General features: G+C 43.5%; 1 protein-coding gene across 1 annotated transcript in view; it reads right to left on the bottom strand.

The window, feature by feature from the left end:
* The window catches only part of TNFRSF21 (TNF receptor superfamily member 21), a 77,360-nt gene extending 60,755 nt beyond the window's left edge, over positions 1-16,605 (bottom strand). The window contains exon 1 of the mRNA XM_032140717.2: positions 16,097-16,605. Within this exon, the coding sequence (XP_031996608.1) occupies positions 16,097-16,192 (96 nt within the window). The 5' untranslated portion in view covers positions 16,193-16,605. The remainder of the gene's footprint in view (positions 1-16,096) is intronic.
* Positions 16,606-19,868: the final 3,263 nt, after the last annotated feature.

Below are 19,868 nucleotides of genomic sequence, written 5' to 3' on the forward strand. Positions count from 1 at the left end.
CTTACCCATTTTTCTGTTTAGCATGTCTTCCCCTATGGATCACAAGCTCCATGTGGACAAGGATCAGGTCTATTTCACTTACTGGTGCTATCCATGCCCTCAATGACCCGATTCATGGTAACGTCTGACAAGTGTTAGTTGAATAAATGAATGAATGGACTTACAGACCATAAATAATTAGAACCAGCATATTAGAAGTGGTGGTAGAGGAGGTTGCTAAAGATGAGTGCATAGGTTTTTTGTTTTGTTTTGAGACGGGAGTCTTGCTCTGTCGCCAGGCTGGGGTGCAGTGGCATGACCTCAGCTCACTGCAACCTCCACCTGCTGGGTTCAAGCGATTCCCCTGCCTCAGCTTCCTGAGTAGCTGGGACTATAGGGGTGCACCACCACGCCCGGCTAATTTTTTGTATTTTAGTAGAGACAGGGTTCACCATGTTGGCCAGGATGGTCTCCATCTCCTGACCTCGTGATCCGCCTGCCTCGGCCTTCCAAAGTGCTGGGATTACAGGTGTAAGCCAATGTGCCCGGCTGCACGCAGGTTTAAAAGCGAGCAGGAGAAAACCCAAAGCCTCCACAATGTAGCCACAATAACTCAAGAGATAAAGCAGTCTGGCCTTATAACCTTCAGTACAAGGGCAGATACTTCATTTCATCTCCAAAGACCCTGAGGACATCACTGTTTTAATAGAACTACAAATGGCTTACAAGAATTACACTCTGCAGTGTGCTTAAGGTGACAAGCAAATTTATCAAAGAGTTAAAACATTCCCTCCTCATTTCTTTCTTTTTTTTTTTTGAGGGGGGCCAGAGGTTCTCACTATGTTGCCCAGGCTGATCTCAAACTCCTGGCCTCAAGCATTCCTGCCACCTCAGCCCCCAAAAGTGCTGGAATTATACGCATGAGCCACTGTGCCCAGCCTCCCCTCTTATTTCTTTTAAAAAAGATGATACTAACTTGATTAGAATTATAAGCAGCATAATAAGATTATCCTCCAGAAGTTATCTATGCACCATCCTAGTTTAAACTTTAGTTATTTGGAAAATTTCATTTATCCAAGACATTTATTTCACCAACAATGGATAAATGAGGCAAATATCCCAAACTGTACAGGATTTATGAGCACTATAAATGCCTACTGAATGATTAAAAGGTAAACCCAGAACAACACAGATTTCAAAAGAGGGAGGAGGTAGCTCTAAATAACCAACAGTAAAAACTCCCCGGGTCTCAGCATTCACCCTGGTGAGCCACATCACACCTCTCCTGTTGTCACTTCTATTCTAGGACACAGAGATGGGCCTGACTAAGGACAAGAAGCACCCGGATTTGCAAAGACATGTCAGAATGTTGATGCCTATTTATTCTCTAACAATTCTCACTCCATGACTTCATCCTTCAAACAATGTGTTTTTGTCATTCTTGTTCCCTGTCAAATTCTAATAATTTTTAGCAGAAAATGAGCAAAGTCATGGCGGAAATAAACTTTTTTTCTATTCATAAAGGGCAGGCAGAGAGACTGCCTATGAGTTTGTTGTAGAATTTTTCAATGCTGCATAAAACTAATATTTTGAAGAGGAAATCCATTACTGTAGAGATGATAATGCAACCAAGCTATTCCTGAGATGGTGAATCTAAAACATGATAACAGATGATCTAAAGGCAAAAGCCAGGCAGAGTTGGACCTTCCAGAATTTCCGATCATTTTATTTTGAGCATCGCATTAAATGTGTAATATCAAGACACTGGCTGTTTAGAATTCTGTAGATTTGAAGCAGGGGAAAAGGAATGCACAAAGAGGAAAGCTTCAAGGACAGAGCTTCCACAAATCACAGTCAGAACTGTTTCCAGTTATGTTATATAAATTTGGTCAACTCTTGCATTTCCTACTATCCTCTCTGATTTAAAAAAAAAAAAAAGTCTTCTGTTGCTAAGGCAAAAGCAGGGACCATTTTTAAAGCTGGCGAATATAGAGGACGCCAAGGCTAGAATGTGCTGACTGCAGGACTAGAAGGAGGCAAGCTCAGGGGACATTGGAAAAAGGAAAAGCCATGTGAGACTTAACTCAGGTGCTGTTTTCCCTGGAACCTGCAATGCAGGAGAGTGTACACTCAGCAGCACTCAGTCCTGGGGACACAGAACCTCATCTCCTTCCGTGTCCGTAGAAATAACTATTTCTAAGACTTCTGCATACATGAAGAAGCCAAGAGTAGGCTACCCATTTATTTAGTCACTAAGTAGTAAATGAATTGGCATTCCACGAAAGACAGGAGAAAAGATGCAGAAGGAATATTACTCTGTGCTCACTAAGGATTTAAAGAAAAGCATATGAACCAAGGTAAAACCAATGACTCTGGCCAGTGCAGCAACTCCAGCATAAAAGCATGCATAAACAAAACCTATTAATATTTTAGCCTATAGTGTGCTGAGCAGCCCAGATCTACCAGGTACTAGCTAGGTGTGATACTGTGATATAATAAATATATATATTTGGTCTCTGTCCCTGGTTTCTGGTGCACAACTCCTAAAACCTTAAAATCTCCAGCCATAATAGTGTCTTTTATATGCTAATGAGATGATTGGTGGCTGAGGGCTGCTAGGTAGCTTCTGGATAGGGGCTGGTCATAAGAAAGACCAAGATATGATGGAAGGGTTGGGACTTTCAACCCCGCCTCCCCCCTCAGGGAAGGGGAGAAGGGCTGAAGGTTGAGCTGATCACCAATGGCCAGTGATATAATCAATCATGTCTAAGTAATGAAGTCTCCATAAAAGCCCAAAAGAACTGGGGTTTGGAGAGCTTCTGGACAGCTGCACACCTGGAGATTCCTAGAGGATGGGGCACCCAAAGAGGGCATGGAAGCTCCATGCCCCTTCCCACACACCTTGCCCTATGCATTTCCTCCATCTGGCTGTACATTTGTATCCTTTATTATATCTTTTATTAAGAAACTGGAGCTGGGTGTGGTGGTACACGCCTGTAGTCCCAGCTACTCAGGAGGCTTAGTAAGTAAAGTGTTTCGCTGAGTTCTGTGAGCCACTCTTGCAAATTAATCAAACCGGAGGAAGGGGGTGTGGGAACCTTGATTTACAGTCGGTCAGGCCAAAGCACAGGCAAAATAACCTGCGGCTTATGCTTGACGTCAGATATTGGGGGCAGTCCCCTGGGACTGAGTCTTTAAACTGTTGGATCCGACACTACTTCCGGGTAGATGGGTCAGAACTGAATTGAACTAGAGGGCGCTCAGTTGGTGTCCGCTGGAGAATTTGGTGTCAAAGGTGTTATGTTGAGCCTTGTGTGCGAGTAGAAAAACACGCTGGGTTTTTTTTAATCCTTAATTCTGGGTGGCCTTGGCAAACGGCTCATTTCTGTGTCTCTGCTTCCTCATTAGTATAAAGGAGTTAATTAGCAATACCTACTCTTCAAAGACTGTTTTGAGAATTAATTGTTAATACAGATAAAGCAGGCAAAACGTGTCTGACACGTAGTAAGCATTCCATAAATGTTATTTTAATTATCACTCCTGCCAACTTAACAATGTACTATATTTTAACAATCTTTTAGTTTTTTACTTTTATTTTTCAAATTTTCTAACGAGTGATGAAAATCCTTTCTCTTTTTACTTTTTTTTTTTTTTTTGAGTTTTTTGAGTTTTTTGAGATGGAGTCTCCCTCTGTCACCCAGGCTGGATTGCAGTGGCACGATCTGGGCTCACTGCAACTTCTCCCTCCTGGGTTCATGCAATTCTCGTGCCTCAGCCTCCCCAGTAGCTGGGATTACAGGCGTGTGCCACTATGCCCAGCTAATTTTTACATTTTTAGTAGAGACAGGACTTCACCATATTGACCAGGCTGGTCTTGAACTCCTGGCCTCAAGTGATCTGCCTGCCTCGGCCTCCCAAAATGCTGGCATCACAGATGTAAGCCACCACACCTGGCCAAGACAATCTTTTAAAACACTCCAATTAAAACGCAAGTATTCAATTCCTGAGAAGTGTATCAAAGACTTCAGATTTTTAAAAGCTATAATCCTGAAACAAACCATCCCGGACTTAGAGCAAACAACAAAACAAAAAATACAGACTGCACAGTAAAGAGTTAAAAGAGAAACTTGGGCCCACTAGCATTTTCAAAACATGTAAAATAAAAACTTGGTATATAGCAAATGAGAAAACACAAGAGAGCAGAAAGGATTTACTATTAACAAGTACTTTAGATAACTGGGGCAGAATTTAAGTAAGCATTTCCCACAGTGAGTTTCCCTGATCTAGTCCCATAAGATATTAATGATTCTATGGTCTTAAAAGAGTGAGCGTGGGAGGGCAAGGGGAGAGGATTGCTTGAGCCCAGGAGCTTGAGACCAGTCTGGCAACATAGGGAGACCCTGTCACTACAAAAAATCAAAAAAAAAAAAAAAAAAAAAAGGAATCAGGTACAGTGGTGTTCCAGCTACTCAGGAGGCTGAGTGAGGTAGGAGGATCACTTGAGCCCAGGAGGTTGAGGCTACAGTGAGCTGTGATCACACGACTGAACTTCAGCCTAGGTGACAGAGCAAGACCCTGTCCCAAATTAAAATAAATAAATAAAAATTTTTAAAAAGTGAGTAAGCTCCAGCATCTGCCTGTTTCTGTATTGCTCACAAGCTAAGAATGGTTTTTACATTTTAAATAGTTTTTTAAAAAATCAAACAAATAATCATATTTTGTGACATATAACAATTATATGACAATCAAATTGTAGTGTCCACAAATAAAGCTTTATTGGAACACAGCCACATCCAATCTCTTAGGTATTGCCTAGGGCTGCTCTCTCCATTCAAACACAGAATTAAGTAGTTAGAGCAGAAACTACATGACCCATAAAGCTGAAAATATATCCTATCTGGCCTTTCACAGACAAAGTTTACCAGTCCCTGGTCTAAAAGTTTAGAAAGTGCTCCTGATTAGAGTCTTCTCTCAGAAAGGCACAATTAATATTGACCTATTGAGGGCTCCAGCAGGCCCTGCAGGACAGCTGCCAGAAATGATGACTTAGTTGAACCTAGCACTCCCCAAACATATTTGACCATAAAACCCTTTCCTCATGCAATGAGTATTACTATCTTGCAGAACATACTAATGTAGTTCTTACCATAAATATGACACTAAAGTCCGAAAAGTCAACAAACCCAACATTTAAAACATCACATAGAAAATTCAAAGTTATCAGAATAATTCATTGCAAAGAGATCAATTTCTGGCCGGGCGCGGTGGCTCAAGCCTGTAATCCCAGCACTTTGGGAGGCCGAGGCGGGCAGATCACGAGGTCAGGAGATCGAGACCGTCCTGGCTAACACGGTGAAACCCCGTCTCTACTAAAAATACAAAAAATTAGCCGGGCGTGTTGGCGGGCGCCTGTAGTCCCAGCTACTCGGGAGGCTGAGGCAGGAGAATGGCGTGAACCCCGGGAGGCGGAGCTTGCAGTGAGCCGAGATCACGCCACTGCACTCCAGCCTGGGGGACAGAGCAAGACTCCGTCTCAAAAAAAAAAAAAAAGAGAGATCAATTTCTGTTAAAATGAACAGCACCAACAAAATGAAAATATTCTCAGACACAAATATTCTCAGACACAAACAAAGAAAAAGGTTTAAAAATATAAATCTCGGCTAGGTGCAGTGGCTCACACGTGTAATCCCAACACTTTGGGAGTCCGAGGCAGGAGGATCACTTGAGGTCAGGAGTTCGAGACCAGCCAACATGGCCAACATGGTGAAACCCCACCTCTACTAAAAATACAGAAATTAGCCAGGCAGGGTGGTGCAGGCTGTAATCCCAGCTACTCAAGAGGCTGAGGGAGGAAAATCGCTTGAACCTGGGAGGAAGAGGTTGCAGTGAGCCGAGATTGTGCCACCTGCACACCAGCCTGAGGGACAGAGCGAGACTGTCTCAAAAATAAAAACATAAATCTCAACTTTTATGTTATTAAATATAATAATATTAAAAGTAGAATGTAAAATATGACATACACTGCTAATAAAAGCTTATAAAACTAAAAATGTATATAAAGAATTCATGCAAATGTGGCTAACATAACTCCTTCTCAATAGTTATGACAGAGGGCTACATGAGTACATAATTACAAAGGTGATCATCCTATGGATAAATGTTTGATATCCCTAGGAGCTATTGAAATTCAAATTTGCAAAACCAAGGACCCTCACATATCTATATTAAAGCAGAATAAATAAATTAAAATTATAAACTCCAATATTGGCAGGCTTGTGGGCTAGAAAGCACATTTATAGGTGGCTGGTGGCATTCTAAATTAATTCAGTTCTTCTGGACTACAATCTGGCAATGTGCAGCAAAAGCCATAAAACTGTTCATTTATTTCCTTTGACCCAGCAATTCCACTTTGAGGAACACACCTTGGGGAAACAACCAAAAAGGAAAAAGAGCAATTGGTTTATACAGAGACAACTTCATTAGTGCTGCTTGCAGTGAAAGACCAAAGAGACAGCAGGCCAAGCATCCAACAACAGTAGAATGGCTCAACACAGTGCCAACTGGAGGGGATGGAGCTATTAAAAAGTGGCAGCCATAAAGGCTTGAACTGACGCGAATCACAGCACCTCAAACTTACTCAATACGCATCCAAACTTAAGGCCTCTCAGTTTCACCCACTGCTCCCCAAGCCTTCCCTTTCAAAGTAACCAGACCACCATAGACTGCTCAATGTGGGAACCTAGGAATCAACCTTGATCACTGCTTTCAATATCACCTGCTCCTTCCTATCTCACCATCAGCAAATCTCTTCAAAATTTCTATCTAGTAATCCCCATCTTCATTGTCACTGCTCTAGCACCATCATCTCTGCCCTGAATTACTAGTAAAAGGTGCTAACTGGCCTCCAGCTTCTATGCTCCCCTTCTCTAATCCATTCTCCACAGAGCTGCCAGTGAGTTATTTTTTTAATTGCATTCAAGTCATATTATTACCCTGCTTCCCACTGCACTCTGAGTGATGTCCTGATCCCTTAAAGTATCTTATGTGATATGGCCCCTGCCTGCCTTTTCAAGCTCGATCCATTGTCCCCATTCACTGAGCACCAACCACCGTAATCTTTCTATTCTCTGAACATGTAGGCTCTTTCCTCCCTCTGGGCCATCCCACATACTGTTCCTTCCTCCTGGCATACTCTTCCTTCTGTTCTTTAAAAGGCTGGTTCTTATTAAGCATCACCCCTTTTATGACGTCCAAGAAGGAAAGCCCATGAATAGCTTTTCATATCATATATCCAAAGTCTAGCAATGCCTGACATTTAATAGATGCCCCACAAATTTTATTAAATGGATAAAATATAAACATATCTCTGTAAGATAACAGAAAATAGCTACACTAAGAAAAGCAGAACACAAGCAGGTACATACGCGTTAGTTTTAACTATACATAAATACTGTAAACAAAGGGAATTGAACTGAAATGACACATAAAGAGAATTCTACACCCACTAGGTTCTTCTAGTCTGACAACTCACATAAGTTTAAATTGTTCTTTCTTAATAACTCATCTATCCTTCAGTTGTCGTTCCAAGTACTGAGATGTAACGCTGGCTCCAACTACCCTCTAACTTGTCTAGAATGAATTAACAGTTAGTTTAAATCAAGATCCTTCTGAAATTCATTAATCATTTATTGCTTAACTGCTATGTGTCAGGACACTGAGCCAGAAACACAATGATGAAGAGCATATTGTCTTTGAGAAGCTGAAAAACAATATTAGCCCCGAGCTTTTCAAATGAGGAAACACACACGAACCTTGTCTATTTTGTTATTTTTCCTTGACCAGGTCTGCAAGGTTTAAACCCAAGAGGAGAGAGGAGTCATGGACTTCTACACATAAAGGAATAGCAAAGATTGAATTATGATATAGTTAGGATGTATGTCCTCTCCAAATCTCATGTTGACACGTGATCCACAATGTTGGCGGTGGAGTCTTACGGGAGGTGTTTGGGTCATGAGGTGGATCTGTCATGAATGGCTTGGCGTTGTCCCATTGGTGATAACTGAGTTCTCTGTCAATTCCTACCAGAGCTGGTTGTTTAAAGAGCCTAGCACTTCCTTCCCTCTCTCTTGCTCCCTCTCTCACCATGTGACACACCAGCCGCCCTTCCCTTCTGCCATGACTAAAAGCTTCCTGAGGCCTTACCAGAAGCCAAACAGATGCTAAATCCATGCTTCTTGTACAGCCTGCAGAATCATGAGTGAAATAAACCTCTTTTCTTTATAAATGACCCAGTCTTGGGTATTCCTTTATAGCATCGCAAAACGGATTAACAAAAATATCCAGCTAAATTATCCTGTGGACCTGTTACCATTTGCCTTGGAATCTCTTTCTTCCTTCCCAACACCCCCACCTCTCCTAATCCTGGGCAAGCTGACCTGGACGTATGTAGGATGAAATCAAACAATGGTCTTGTCCCAAAGGTTATTTGGGAGACCAGAATTCCAACCTGTTTTCCAGGACAAATGATTAAATAATTTCCTCTCACTCTTTGCCTTTTCCTAGTTTACTCAGTCTCTACAACCTACGAAGCGATGTTTAAAAGCTTACTTAAGCGAGTGCTACCGGTCAGTATGATAAACCACACACAAACACACGACCTCTGACACCCCTCAAATCACGGAGTTAAACCGGTTTCTAAGAGACCTGAAATGAAAAGTGAAAAAAGGAAATACTAATAACAGATGGTACAAGCCCATGCACTTATCCTATACAAATAACTAGGCTGACAGCAAAGAAAACCCTAAAAGGTCCTCAAGTTCTCAGGTGAGTTGAAACTACATTACTAAGCAGAACCCATGTCACACCGTTACTCACTAAACAAATATTTTTCAAAATGACCCAAGTAGCAGGAAAGCAAAGCATCCATTCCCTATTTATAACATTTCAATTTGCAGGAGTATCTTTCCATCTTAGCCATGGCACCCTTGTCCGTCAGTCACACCACAGGAGAATGCTTACCAATGACTGCACATCTTCCCCTTTCAATCCACACACAGGTTGCTCTCAGTTTATAACCAGCAGTTTTAGCTAAACTTCCAAGCACCATCGTGGAGCAGAACTGCTCATTAAATTTCTGGAAAGAGAATGTTCAACTCTTGGGTAAAGTCATTCTCTTTACAGAAAACAAAATTCTGGTAAATTAAGGTGACCTCTCTCCTACCAACAACTTGCAGAAAAAGCAGTGTGCACAAAGCCACACTGACCTAGATTTAAATCCTCTCCAGCAGTTGCCAACCGCATGACCATATGATTTTTCAAACTCCATTCCCTTATCTGTAAAATGGGGCTAATGCTACTACCTCATAGACTTGACAGATGTACTGAGATCATTTGTAGAAGGTATTCAACACAATGTCAAAGATAAGTACTCAATAAATAAGAGCCAGTGATAGCAATATCAGTGATTAATATTAACACTTGCTTATTCCTCCCCTCTGGGCTCTCAGAGCTGAAGCCCTATTGAATCCACAGCTGCTCTCATTTGATTCCAGGATTCATGGACTCACTCCTCTCCTCTCTCCTAAATCCATTAAGCTCATGTTCCTTTTCCCAAAACAGGTTTGCAAGGGCGCCAAGCAACAGAGCCACACAGCAGTACTGACAGCAGACAAACAAATAGAAAAGTATATAAAGATTAGATAATGAGCCTTGCTATGACTTAGCTTACTAAGTGCCCCCCTTACTTTTCTTGTTTTTATTTTTGTGTAGCACAAAGTCTTAGGTATAATTTTTAAATATGAAGCCACAGGGCAATGTCCTGATCCCCACCCACACCCTGCTCAGTCCCACACCTGCCTGAGATCTCTCTGAGTGCAACTTTCCCACCACTGCACACATCTGTCATCTCCAAAGCCAGGATACTGGCAAGAAAATCTTCTGGTGGCCTTTAGCACCTCTCAAGAACAGTGAGATCGCTATTGCTCACTGATCTCACTGAGATCACTATTGCTTACTATTGCTTTGAGTCAACAGCCTAAGTATCAGTGAAGCCCACCTCTGTATAGCCCTCAGTCCTGCCTGTACTCACTGATATCTGCCAGGTTCCTCCCAGGTTATAACCTCTACCCAAGCTCCTCTCCTCTTGGATTCAGGCTAGAAATGAAGGTGGTAAGAAAGCTGGGTGGCAGCGTGCAAGCCGATTTAGGATTCCCATTTTATTTTTTGGTATTTGACAAACACAAACACTGGGGCAAGGCCAGTATTTATTCATGATCTCACCCCTATCCTAAATAATCAAAGCTCAGCAGCTGTTGCTGCTACAGCCACAAGGCCCAGCCTTCTGCTAATGCTAAATGAGGATTCAACTTTGGGAACCAAATTGATTCCTATTACAGCTCCCATTGTCATTCTGTCAGACATATCTTTGCCTAATGGTCCACACTGAGTCAGCTCCAAGTGATCACTGGACACATGCCCAAAGCTCTGAGATAACCTGGGCTCTTCTTGTCACGGAAGAGAAGCACCTGAGTTTGCCAAGAAGTTGCTGGTGACCTGGCATCACTGGAATTTGCCAGGCCTGCTTGGGGAAAGAAAGCCAACAGAATATTAGTGCTTACTGGAAAATAAGCACAAGGAAAAGTCACTCAATTCATACCAGCCCCTGAATAGTAATGATCTGATAATGCACCTGACCATTTCGTATCACCAAAAAAAAAAAAAAAGATGTTTATTTAAGGCACTTGGAGTTTACATGCTTTATGAAGGACCAGCTGAACACAAAATTAATTTGCAAACTGTCTATGCAGCCTCCAAAGAGCCTTCACCTCTCATCTTCATGGATATGCCTGCAAAGTTAAAGTGTGATGTCTCCACATCCTGGTCTGCAATGCAGAAAGGACAAAGACCATCTGCCAGAGCCAGCCCAGAAGCTCCCGTCTATTTGTTCCGACCCAGTAAGAGCATACCTGCAGAAAAGGACTGTCTGCAAACTGCCCCAGAAAATACAGCATTAACTGTGCTTACCATATCCTGCTTGACAGACTTTGTCTACATTTAGCCACACTAAAACATGTCATGCAGGCATTTGATGGATATATGCCTTTTCAAGTCTCCCTTTCTTCCCTTCCCAACTTAAGGTAGTTCTTAAATACCATTTACAAGGAATTTTTTTTTATTGCTGATTTGATTTACTTGTGTAGTTTATTTACACTAGAGGTGTGTTTGTTTTGGACTGGACTTGAGGAAGATTCAAACATATGTCTTCAGAAACAGTTCAAATGACAGAGCTCAATTCCATCATACACATTTTGACTGTAATGATAACTCATGGGGTCGGTCAGGACGCCTGCATTCCAGCACAGGTTCTGCGCTCCCCATTCCTCTGATTAGAAGTTGCTTTCTCTACTGAGGCTAATGTATGTCATTCCCAGATTTGAAAGTGTTTTTTTTTTTCTCTTATTCTCAGACTGAGAGCCAAAGTTACTTCAGATATTTTAAAGATTTTAACATCAATCATATTTTGTGTATTAAGGTAAGTATACTACATTCATCCACTGATTCCATATGAGAGTAAAACCCAACCAGCACTGGTGATGGCCATGCTCATTTTATATACCATACACAAATTGTACCTTCATGGCAAGATCCAAACCCCAATTCATCCCTGGGTTCCCACTGCCCAGAACAGCGCCTCACTTAGAAAGGGTGCTTGATGCAGTTTCATTTGTAAACATAAAAAAGCAGTCACTTCCCCAGTACTTTTTTTCTCTCAACCAAAAAATATAGGGTGTTAAATCAGTATTTTTTATGCTCCCTTCCAGCTTTCACATTCTAGGATTGTAGAGCTAAGATATATAGGAGGGAGAAAATCTTTTGGATACAATATCAGCTCTAATTTAAAGTTCTGCTTGAATTTGCCACCAAGTCTTGACATGATTCAGAACTTCAGCCCCCACCAGACCACTCCACGCCTGCCCAAACAGCCAAAGTGAATTGCCAATGTACCAGGTAATGTACTTTGATAAATGAAGGTCAGGAGGTAGCACTAAGCTACATGTCTAGTTTCAGTAACAGAGAAAAACACTATTACTTGGCACTTTCTAGGCAAACACACAGCTGGACAAGCTATAACAGCAAATAGCCCCCTATCTGGAATTCATAATGCTTGCAAAAGGTGTTTTCTAAAACTTCAGACCTCATATCCTTACCAATTATGGCTCCCTTCTCTTCTGACGGCCTCACTGCCAAAATCCTGTCTATGCAGTTAAAGCGAGCTCCCCGAGGGCAAGGGTCATCTCTGACTAAGTAGTGTCACGCTGGGCAAGCCATTCTAGAGCATTCCTTATCACTGGCACAAACCTAAAGCTCTCATTGATCTTGTCTCTGCCTTACAGACATATGATATAGCAAGGGTGAGTGTCTCAGGCAGAATAGTACAATTGGTAAAGTCAAGATAGTGGAAGTTAACCTTAGATTCTGAAGACAAAGCGCACCCATGCACACTAGACTTACTGGGTGTCGAGCAACAAGAATGTTTCGTCGGCCGGGCATGGTGGCTCAAGCCTGTAATCTCAGCACTTTGAGAGGCCGAGGCGGGCGGATCACAAGGTCAGGAGATCGAGACTATCCTGGCTAACACGGTGAAACCCCGTCTCTACTAAAAATACAAAAAATTAGCCGGGCGTGTTGGCGGGCGCCTGTAGTCCCAGCTACTCGGGAGGCTGAGGCAGGAGAATGGCGTGAACCCGGGAGGTGGAGCTTGCAGTGAGCTGAGATGGTGCCACTGCACTCCAGCCTGGGGGACAGAGCAAGACTCCGTCTCAAAAAAAAAAAAAAAAAGAATGTTTTGTCCACCTGAGCCCCAGACTTTTGAACCCAGCTCTTGTCTTTCAGTGTATGTTTTACTTTCTATTATCATGCAGACACTCATCAGAAATAGAAGTGCAAGCAGCAAGAATACTTCCTTCCAAAGGCATTCCTGTAATTCTCATTCACGTTCTGTAACAAACCAAACCACCTTCTTAACTTTTCCCCAGTGAGCCTTCTCTGTTGTTATATTTTATTATCAAGCAATTTGGACTTGTGAAACACGCAGTGTGGCACAGAGCTACGGGAGGACGTGAGCTGAAGAGCCAGGCAGTCCTGGGTTCTGGCCCCAGCAATATCACGTTCAAGCTGTGTGGCCTGGAACAAACCAATGAAGTTCTGGGAGCTCCCATTTTCTCAACTATAAAAAGGAGATAATATCACCTGCTTCACAAAGATGCTATGAATAAACGAGATACTGTATACAAAGCACTTGGCATGTAGCAATTGCTCTCTCTCTACATATACAATTGCTACATACATGTGTATATATTATATCATATTGTGTACCTCTATATTTGTATTTTTATAAGCTTATAGTAAGCTATTTTTCATGCAGTTAGCCGGTCATGACAAACAAAAAGTCACAACACAAAAATGATGACAATAAATATTATCACACCAAAAGGGAGATATTTGAAAGAAGAGCATTAAAAGACATAATAAATAGAACACTTTGCTGGGATTATTACTTTTTAATCTAACTGTAATATGTGGGCAGGCCACTAACTTGCCCACCTCCCCCAGTAGTGTTCTGAGTACCCTGCCACGTGTACCCAGGCTCCAGTACCTGGTGTCCGTCATGTTCACATGGCCAAGGATCTCAATGGGATAAATACTTCTTGGAACGGTATCATGAGATCATCATTTTACACATTAACAAAGCCTGTCCTGTGGACTTGGGCATGCAGAATAAGAAAAATGTGAAAGCCAAAAGGCATTTCCTCCCCACCCTGGATGGGGATTATAACATAGTCTCTACTGATTCCTGGCACACCCTCCAGTCACCCTTCAGGATGAAGGGCTCAACCTCATGCCATTCCATGAATTCACCTGAAGTCTTTTTAGCATAGCTAGCAGAAGAATAAGGAATCCTGTATTGGTTATCAACTTGAGACTGCTCCTAAGCCCCATTATAAATTTTATTTTTTTCAAAGTAGCCAAACTTAAATTGTCAGGTCTTTAGTTGCAAATCCAGTGCACAATTTTTAGGGTAGGTTGAGTTTGATGACTTATTTTTTATTTTGGTTTTGGAGACAGGGTCCCATTCTGTCACTCAAGCTGGAGTGCCGGGGCATGGTCACAGCTCACTGCGGCCTCAACATCCTAGGCTCAAGCCATCCTCCCACCTCAGCCTCCTGAGTAGCTGGGCATACAGGCGCACACCACCGCCACACCCGCCTAATTTCTTGTAGAGATGGGGTCTCACTATGTTGCCCAGGCAAATCTCGAACTCCGGGACTCAAGCAATCCTCCCACCTTGGCCTCCCAAAATGCTGTAATTACAGGCAGAAGCCAGGGTGCCTAGCCTGATGATTCAAGAAAAGGAGCTGGGCCCTTTCTCAGTTAGTTAAAGCAACCTACCCTTTGATTACATCAAGACCTTTGTTTAATTACCTACCTCATGCTAAAAGGTAAAATAAATGGAGTATTGCACAATGACAAGATTTAATCTGGGAATGGACTCTATGAGGCATATAATAATCAGATTTGTTGGAAGCACCCGAAACATAGTAGTGGATCTAAGGCCGTGAAAAAGGAAATGATGATAGTTCTCACTCCACTGAACTAGGATCAGTGTTCCCATGGACCTAGATGTGTTTCTCTCCACACCAAGACTGTCAATCCAGGTTCATTGTCCCAAGAGACTCCCCGACTACTGCTTACCATCCACCACACTTGTTTCAAAGATATAAACCTTGGCCATGCCATTAATAAGTGGGCAGAAAAGAGTTTCTGAAGGGAGACTGGGACTTGCCTCATTATAAATGCTAACAGTAACAAACTTTTCTTTAGTCTCTCTCTTCCTCTTAAAACACACACACAAGGAACCAGAGTGTCTGTAGGATGAATTCCCAGGCCATAGCAACTGCAATGTCCTGAGATCTAAGCAGTTCTTGGCTGGCCAGGCGTTAAGCCCTTTTGGGGAAGGAGACAGCAAGCCTGCTTTTCCCTTACACAGCTCTGCCATGAAAACAAGCTCTTGTTTTTTGGGGGGTTTTTTTTGTTCGGTTTTTAGCTAAGAATTTCCATCCCTCCTGCAGGGATAAAAGACAGGCAAGGGAAGCTGAAGGCTTTGATCTCAAATTTTCTTCCACCTAACTTGCCCCTTCACCCCAATATTTGGAAATAAAGGGAGGGAATTTGGGGGAAGTTGAGGTTAAGTTTTTGGTCAAGATGATTGACCCGAGATGTGGATGCAGCTTAGGCGATGGGGGAGACTGCACCACCCTGCAGGGTCACCTGCCTAGCCACAGGTAAACCAGGGATCGGAAAGACTGTAGAAAATTCATCTTCCTTTACACATATCTCCTTCCCCTTCCCCCCATTCCAGTGCCAGCGCGCTGGCTGGCTGGAAGCCGGCGCTTTGGAGGCGCCGGAGAGTGGGTCTAAGGGTGATATTTCGGCATGCAGAAACTCAGACCCCACCCGAGCCAAGAAGGAAGAGAGAGGGTAAAGGGATTGAGGAGGGGGCGGCTTGCGCCCTGCTCAGGAATGCACCGCGCGACAGTACCCAGAGGTCTCCGGTGCCCGGCGCGCACCGGTACCACTCTCTTCCACTGCGGTAGCATCCCGACATGACATTGCGGCTGCAACAAAGCGCCGGCCTCGGCCGGCCCTCGGAGCCCCACACCGCGGCGAGGCCCCACACCACGCAGAGGGGCAGTGGCCGATGGGTGGGGGGCTGTGGCTGCGGGCGTGGGGAGCGCGAGGTAGGCCGAGTGGGGGAAAAGCCCTCAAATGCGCAGAAGCCAGGCGGCTACCTCTAGCGTCTCCTCCAGCAAAGCCAGACTGCAAGGAAAACAATTCGTCTTCATTCCCGAGCCCCGGCTGAGCCCTGAGATTCCCCCAAATAACCTAGTCGAGGCCCTCTGGTGTGTTGCCTTCCCGTGGAAACCCCTCAGTGCCCGTAACCCAGTCGGCCGGGCCCCGCGCCTCCCTAAGCCCCCGGCCCGGAGACCCGCCCGGCTCCCGGAGAGCGGTTCCTTCTGCTCCGGCGCCGCCGCCACCCCGGGTCCACGCAAGCACTCACCAGGAGAAGGGAGACCGCGATCATCGTGGCTCTGGCTCGGCGGGCGATGCGGCTGCAGGAGGCGAGGGCGGTGCTGCTGCTCGCAGAGGTCCCCATGGCTGAACCGGGGACTCGCAGGGGCGCCCCGGGCGCGCGGGGCAGCTGGAATCGGCGGCTGCTTCTGCCCAGCGCCGCATCCACCGCCGCCTCCCGGGCCGGGAGCCCATCTACCTCCAACACCCCATGTGCACTGCTGCAGCCGGGCAGAGGAGGGAGGCGGCAAGGGAGGCTCTAGGGGCGCTCAGCACCTGAACAGCGGCGCGGACGCCCAGGCGGGGAGAAGCCGCCGCGACTGCAACCCGTGTCTCCGGGTGCTCTCCTCCGACAGCGGCTGAGGAGAACCAGGGAGGAGGACTGGGCGCGAGAGAGCAAAGGAACAACTTCCCATAGCGAAGCTTCCAGCCACTGCCAACCACCCTCCTCCGCTGCCCAGACTGGCTGGCGAGAGACTGAGTCCGTGGCTACCGGGCGCAGAGACACACGTGGTGGCGCGGAAGGGGCGGGGGATCGGCCCTTTGTGATGTCACCCGGGAGGAGGCCGGGCTCTTTGTGCGGTTGGAAAGGGGAAGGCGTTCCAGGTAGAGCGGGGAGGGAGAGGGTGCCCCTTGGCGTTCGCTGAGGAAATTGCACGCGCCTGTTGACCCAGGGAAAGCCCTTAGAAAGCATCTCACCCCGATCTAACTTTACTTATTTTTTCCAAGATAATTCCAACTAAATTATTTCAGCTGCAGACGGCTTTCCATTGTTTCGGACACGATGATTAAATCAGAGAGCGATGGTGAATAGAACACAGAGCACATAGATCAACTGCGTGACAAAAAAAGGAGACCCGTGTGTTGCTTCTCAAACTTTGCTGCCCTGTGGAATCACCTGGAGAGTTCAAAACATACATATTGATTCTTGGGCTCCACCTGTAGAGACTGATTTAATTGGAACAGGACATGATCTGGCCTGGGCACTGAGGTTTGTTGTTGCTGTTGTTGTTTGTTTTTTAAGTTTTCAAGGTGATTTTAATATGGGGCAAAGTTTGAGAACCTCTGGGCTTATGAATGCAATTGAGGAAATCCAAACTAAAAGGATTTAAAACCCAGAGTCATTGGTGTTGGGTCCATGGATGGTCTTGGAGGGACTTTTGAGCTCCTTGAAATGTAGCAAAAGATACATTTTTCTAATTTAAAAATCAAGAGTTTTGAATCGGATTATCCCTGAGATTTTTTTAATCACCCTTCCCCCAAAAAATAATGCTAAAAATTTTGAGTTGATTTCCAAAGGCCTTGTCAGGATGTGGGTGGTAGAATAGGTAGCATTCTGCTTCAGAAAGAGAACTGGAATATTCTCGTGGATGTTGGTATCTCACACACTTCTGAATGTAAGAGAGCACCTGTTATCCTTTTCTTTGTTTCACCTGGGGGAAGGCGGAGTCTCCTGACTGTGGCCACCATTTCTGGTATCGTGTTATCCATCATCTAGGTACTGACAGCACATGGCACACTGTATTGATCTTACCTCGTCAGCCATCCAGTCCACACCCCTCAATTGGGAGCCCTATGGTGCTGGGCTTTTCCTAGCCTTCTTTGGTCCCATTTCAAAAGAATCACACTTTTTAAACTATCAACTTCAAGATCCAACACCCAGTGCTAATGAAGGCAACTTGCTAAGTCATAGGTACCAACTATTTGCTTTATTCGTTAACATGTTGTCCTTTGATTCTTTGTTCTATGCACACTTTGGTAGAAGCTAAAATTAATATGAGGGTTAATTCCAATCTATTATTTCAAACATTTGTCAGTATTGTCTATAAATGCTAGAGTGGGAAAAAAGCTACAATATATAACCTCTAGTGAAATTCAAAGAAGTTCTAGAAAATATTACCACTAATTATGGAGTTTTGGGGAGAGGATGATGGTTGGACTTGCCACTCTCTAGCTATTTTCAGAAGTTGAAAGAGTGAGGGATAGTTGCTGTGTTTTCATGCATAACAGTATCAATTTTTTCTTCAAAAATTCAAATGACTGGCCAATACTATTATAAGGTTGGGGTTTTTTTTTAAAGAAGTTACATTGGTATTAAAGAGGAGGAAGAGTTTCAAATACATTTTTATTTAGTCCATTTTACTCCTTGCATCCAAACTCACATTTTTCGTGGTAATATCTGATTGATATGCTCTAAAGAGTTGAGCAGGCCGGGCGCGGTGGCTCACGCCTGTAATCCCAGCACTTTGGGAGGCCGAGGCGGGCGGATCACGAGATCAGGAGATCAAGACCATCCTGGCTAACACGGTGAAACCCTGTCTCTACTAAGAATACAAAAAAAAAAAAAAAAAGAATTAGCCGGGCGTGGTGGCGAGTGCCTGTAGTCCCAGCTACTTGGGAGGCTGAGGCAGGAGAATGGCGTGAACCCAGGAGGTGGAGTTTGCAGTGAGCCGAGATTGCGCCACTACACTCCAGCCTGGGCGACAGAGTGAGACTCCGTCTGAAAAATAAATAAATAAATAAAAATAAAAATAAAAATAAAAAAATAAAAAAAAGAGTTGAGCAACTTTAGTGTCTGGGTTACTATGCAGGTATAAGAAGTTCTTCTCAACTATTTGTCTTCCTAAAACTAAAAAAAAAATTGTTTATTTGTGCTTGCACCACTTTGAAACTTCATGAATTCCTGGTGTTCCATTGATCACATCAAGTTGAAATTTAATATACATTTTGAGAGATGAAAAAATTTACTCAATTATGTTTACTGCTAACATTTAAATACATGTCCCTCTATAGAGTGATAGATTATAGATAATTTGAATCTAGATGCAATGTGAAATTTTATTACTTTGAATTGAAATGTATACATGCCTTCCATTTTGAAGTAACAATGCTGCAACCATTAAATAATTCATTGCCACATTTTCAATATGGTAACTTAGACATGTCTGTTTTCTGGGAAAGGATAAAAATTCAATGATACATAAGGAAGTTTCTTCCAAAGTTCCAAGGAAAGAGGAGATATGTGTTGATAAATCATAATTATAGCTAAATTTTAAAGTAAGGCCTAAATGAGTTAATCCAATGTCATCTTTGCCATAAAAATTACTCTATCTCCACCCTCCATCCTAACTTTGGACTTTCTCTCTTTCTGCCAATGTCGTACAATTTTCCTAGTTTTCCAGCCTCAAAAATCATTGCTAATTCTTTCCTCTTCCTTAGTACATTCCAATTAATGCTTTTCTAACCTTTCATTTTTTTCTATTTTATCTGTCTTTCTTGTTTAAAACCTGATATATACATCTGGATACTGAAGAAATCAGATTTACCATCTTGCCTTATTATTTTTTTTAACTTATCCTGCACACTTTCAGAAGGTCTAGTAAAATTTCATGTTTTAAAAATCTAAGTACTCATTCTTTATAATGAAAATAATAATTGTCCACATTTTGAGAAGTGACTGCTCCGTGACAAACACCCTGAGCTGATCTATGAAGGAATGGCAGAAAGTTAACAGGAAAATGCCAGCCCAGTCGGGGAGACCCTAACCCAGTGACGCTAGAGGAATTAAAGACACACACACACAGTAATATAGAGGTGTGAAGTGGGAAATCAGGGGTCTCACAGCCTTCAGAGCTGAGAGCCCTGAACAGAGATTTACCCACATATTTATTAACAGCAAGCCAATCAGCATTGTTTCTATAGATAATCAATTAACTGAAAGCATCCCTTACGGGAAACGAAGGGTGGGCCGAATTAAAGGA

Source organism: Hylobates moloch, unplaced genomic scaffold (assembly GCF_009828535.3).
Source record: "Hylobates moloch isolate HMO894 unplaced genomic scaffold, HMol_V3 SCAFFOLD_20, whole genome shotgun sequence".
Classification (NCBI taxonomy): domain Eukaryota; kingdom Metazoa; phylum Chordata; class Mammalia; order Primates; family Hylobatidae; genus Hylobates; species Hylobates moloch.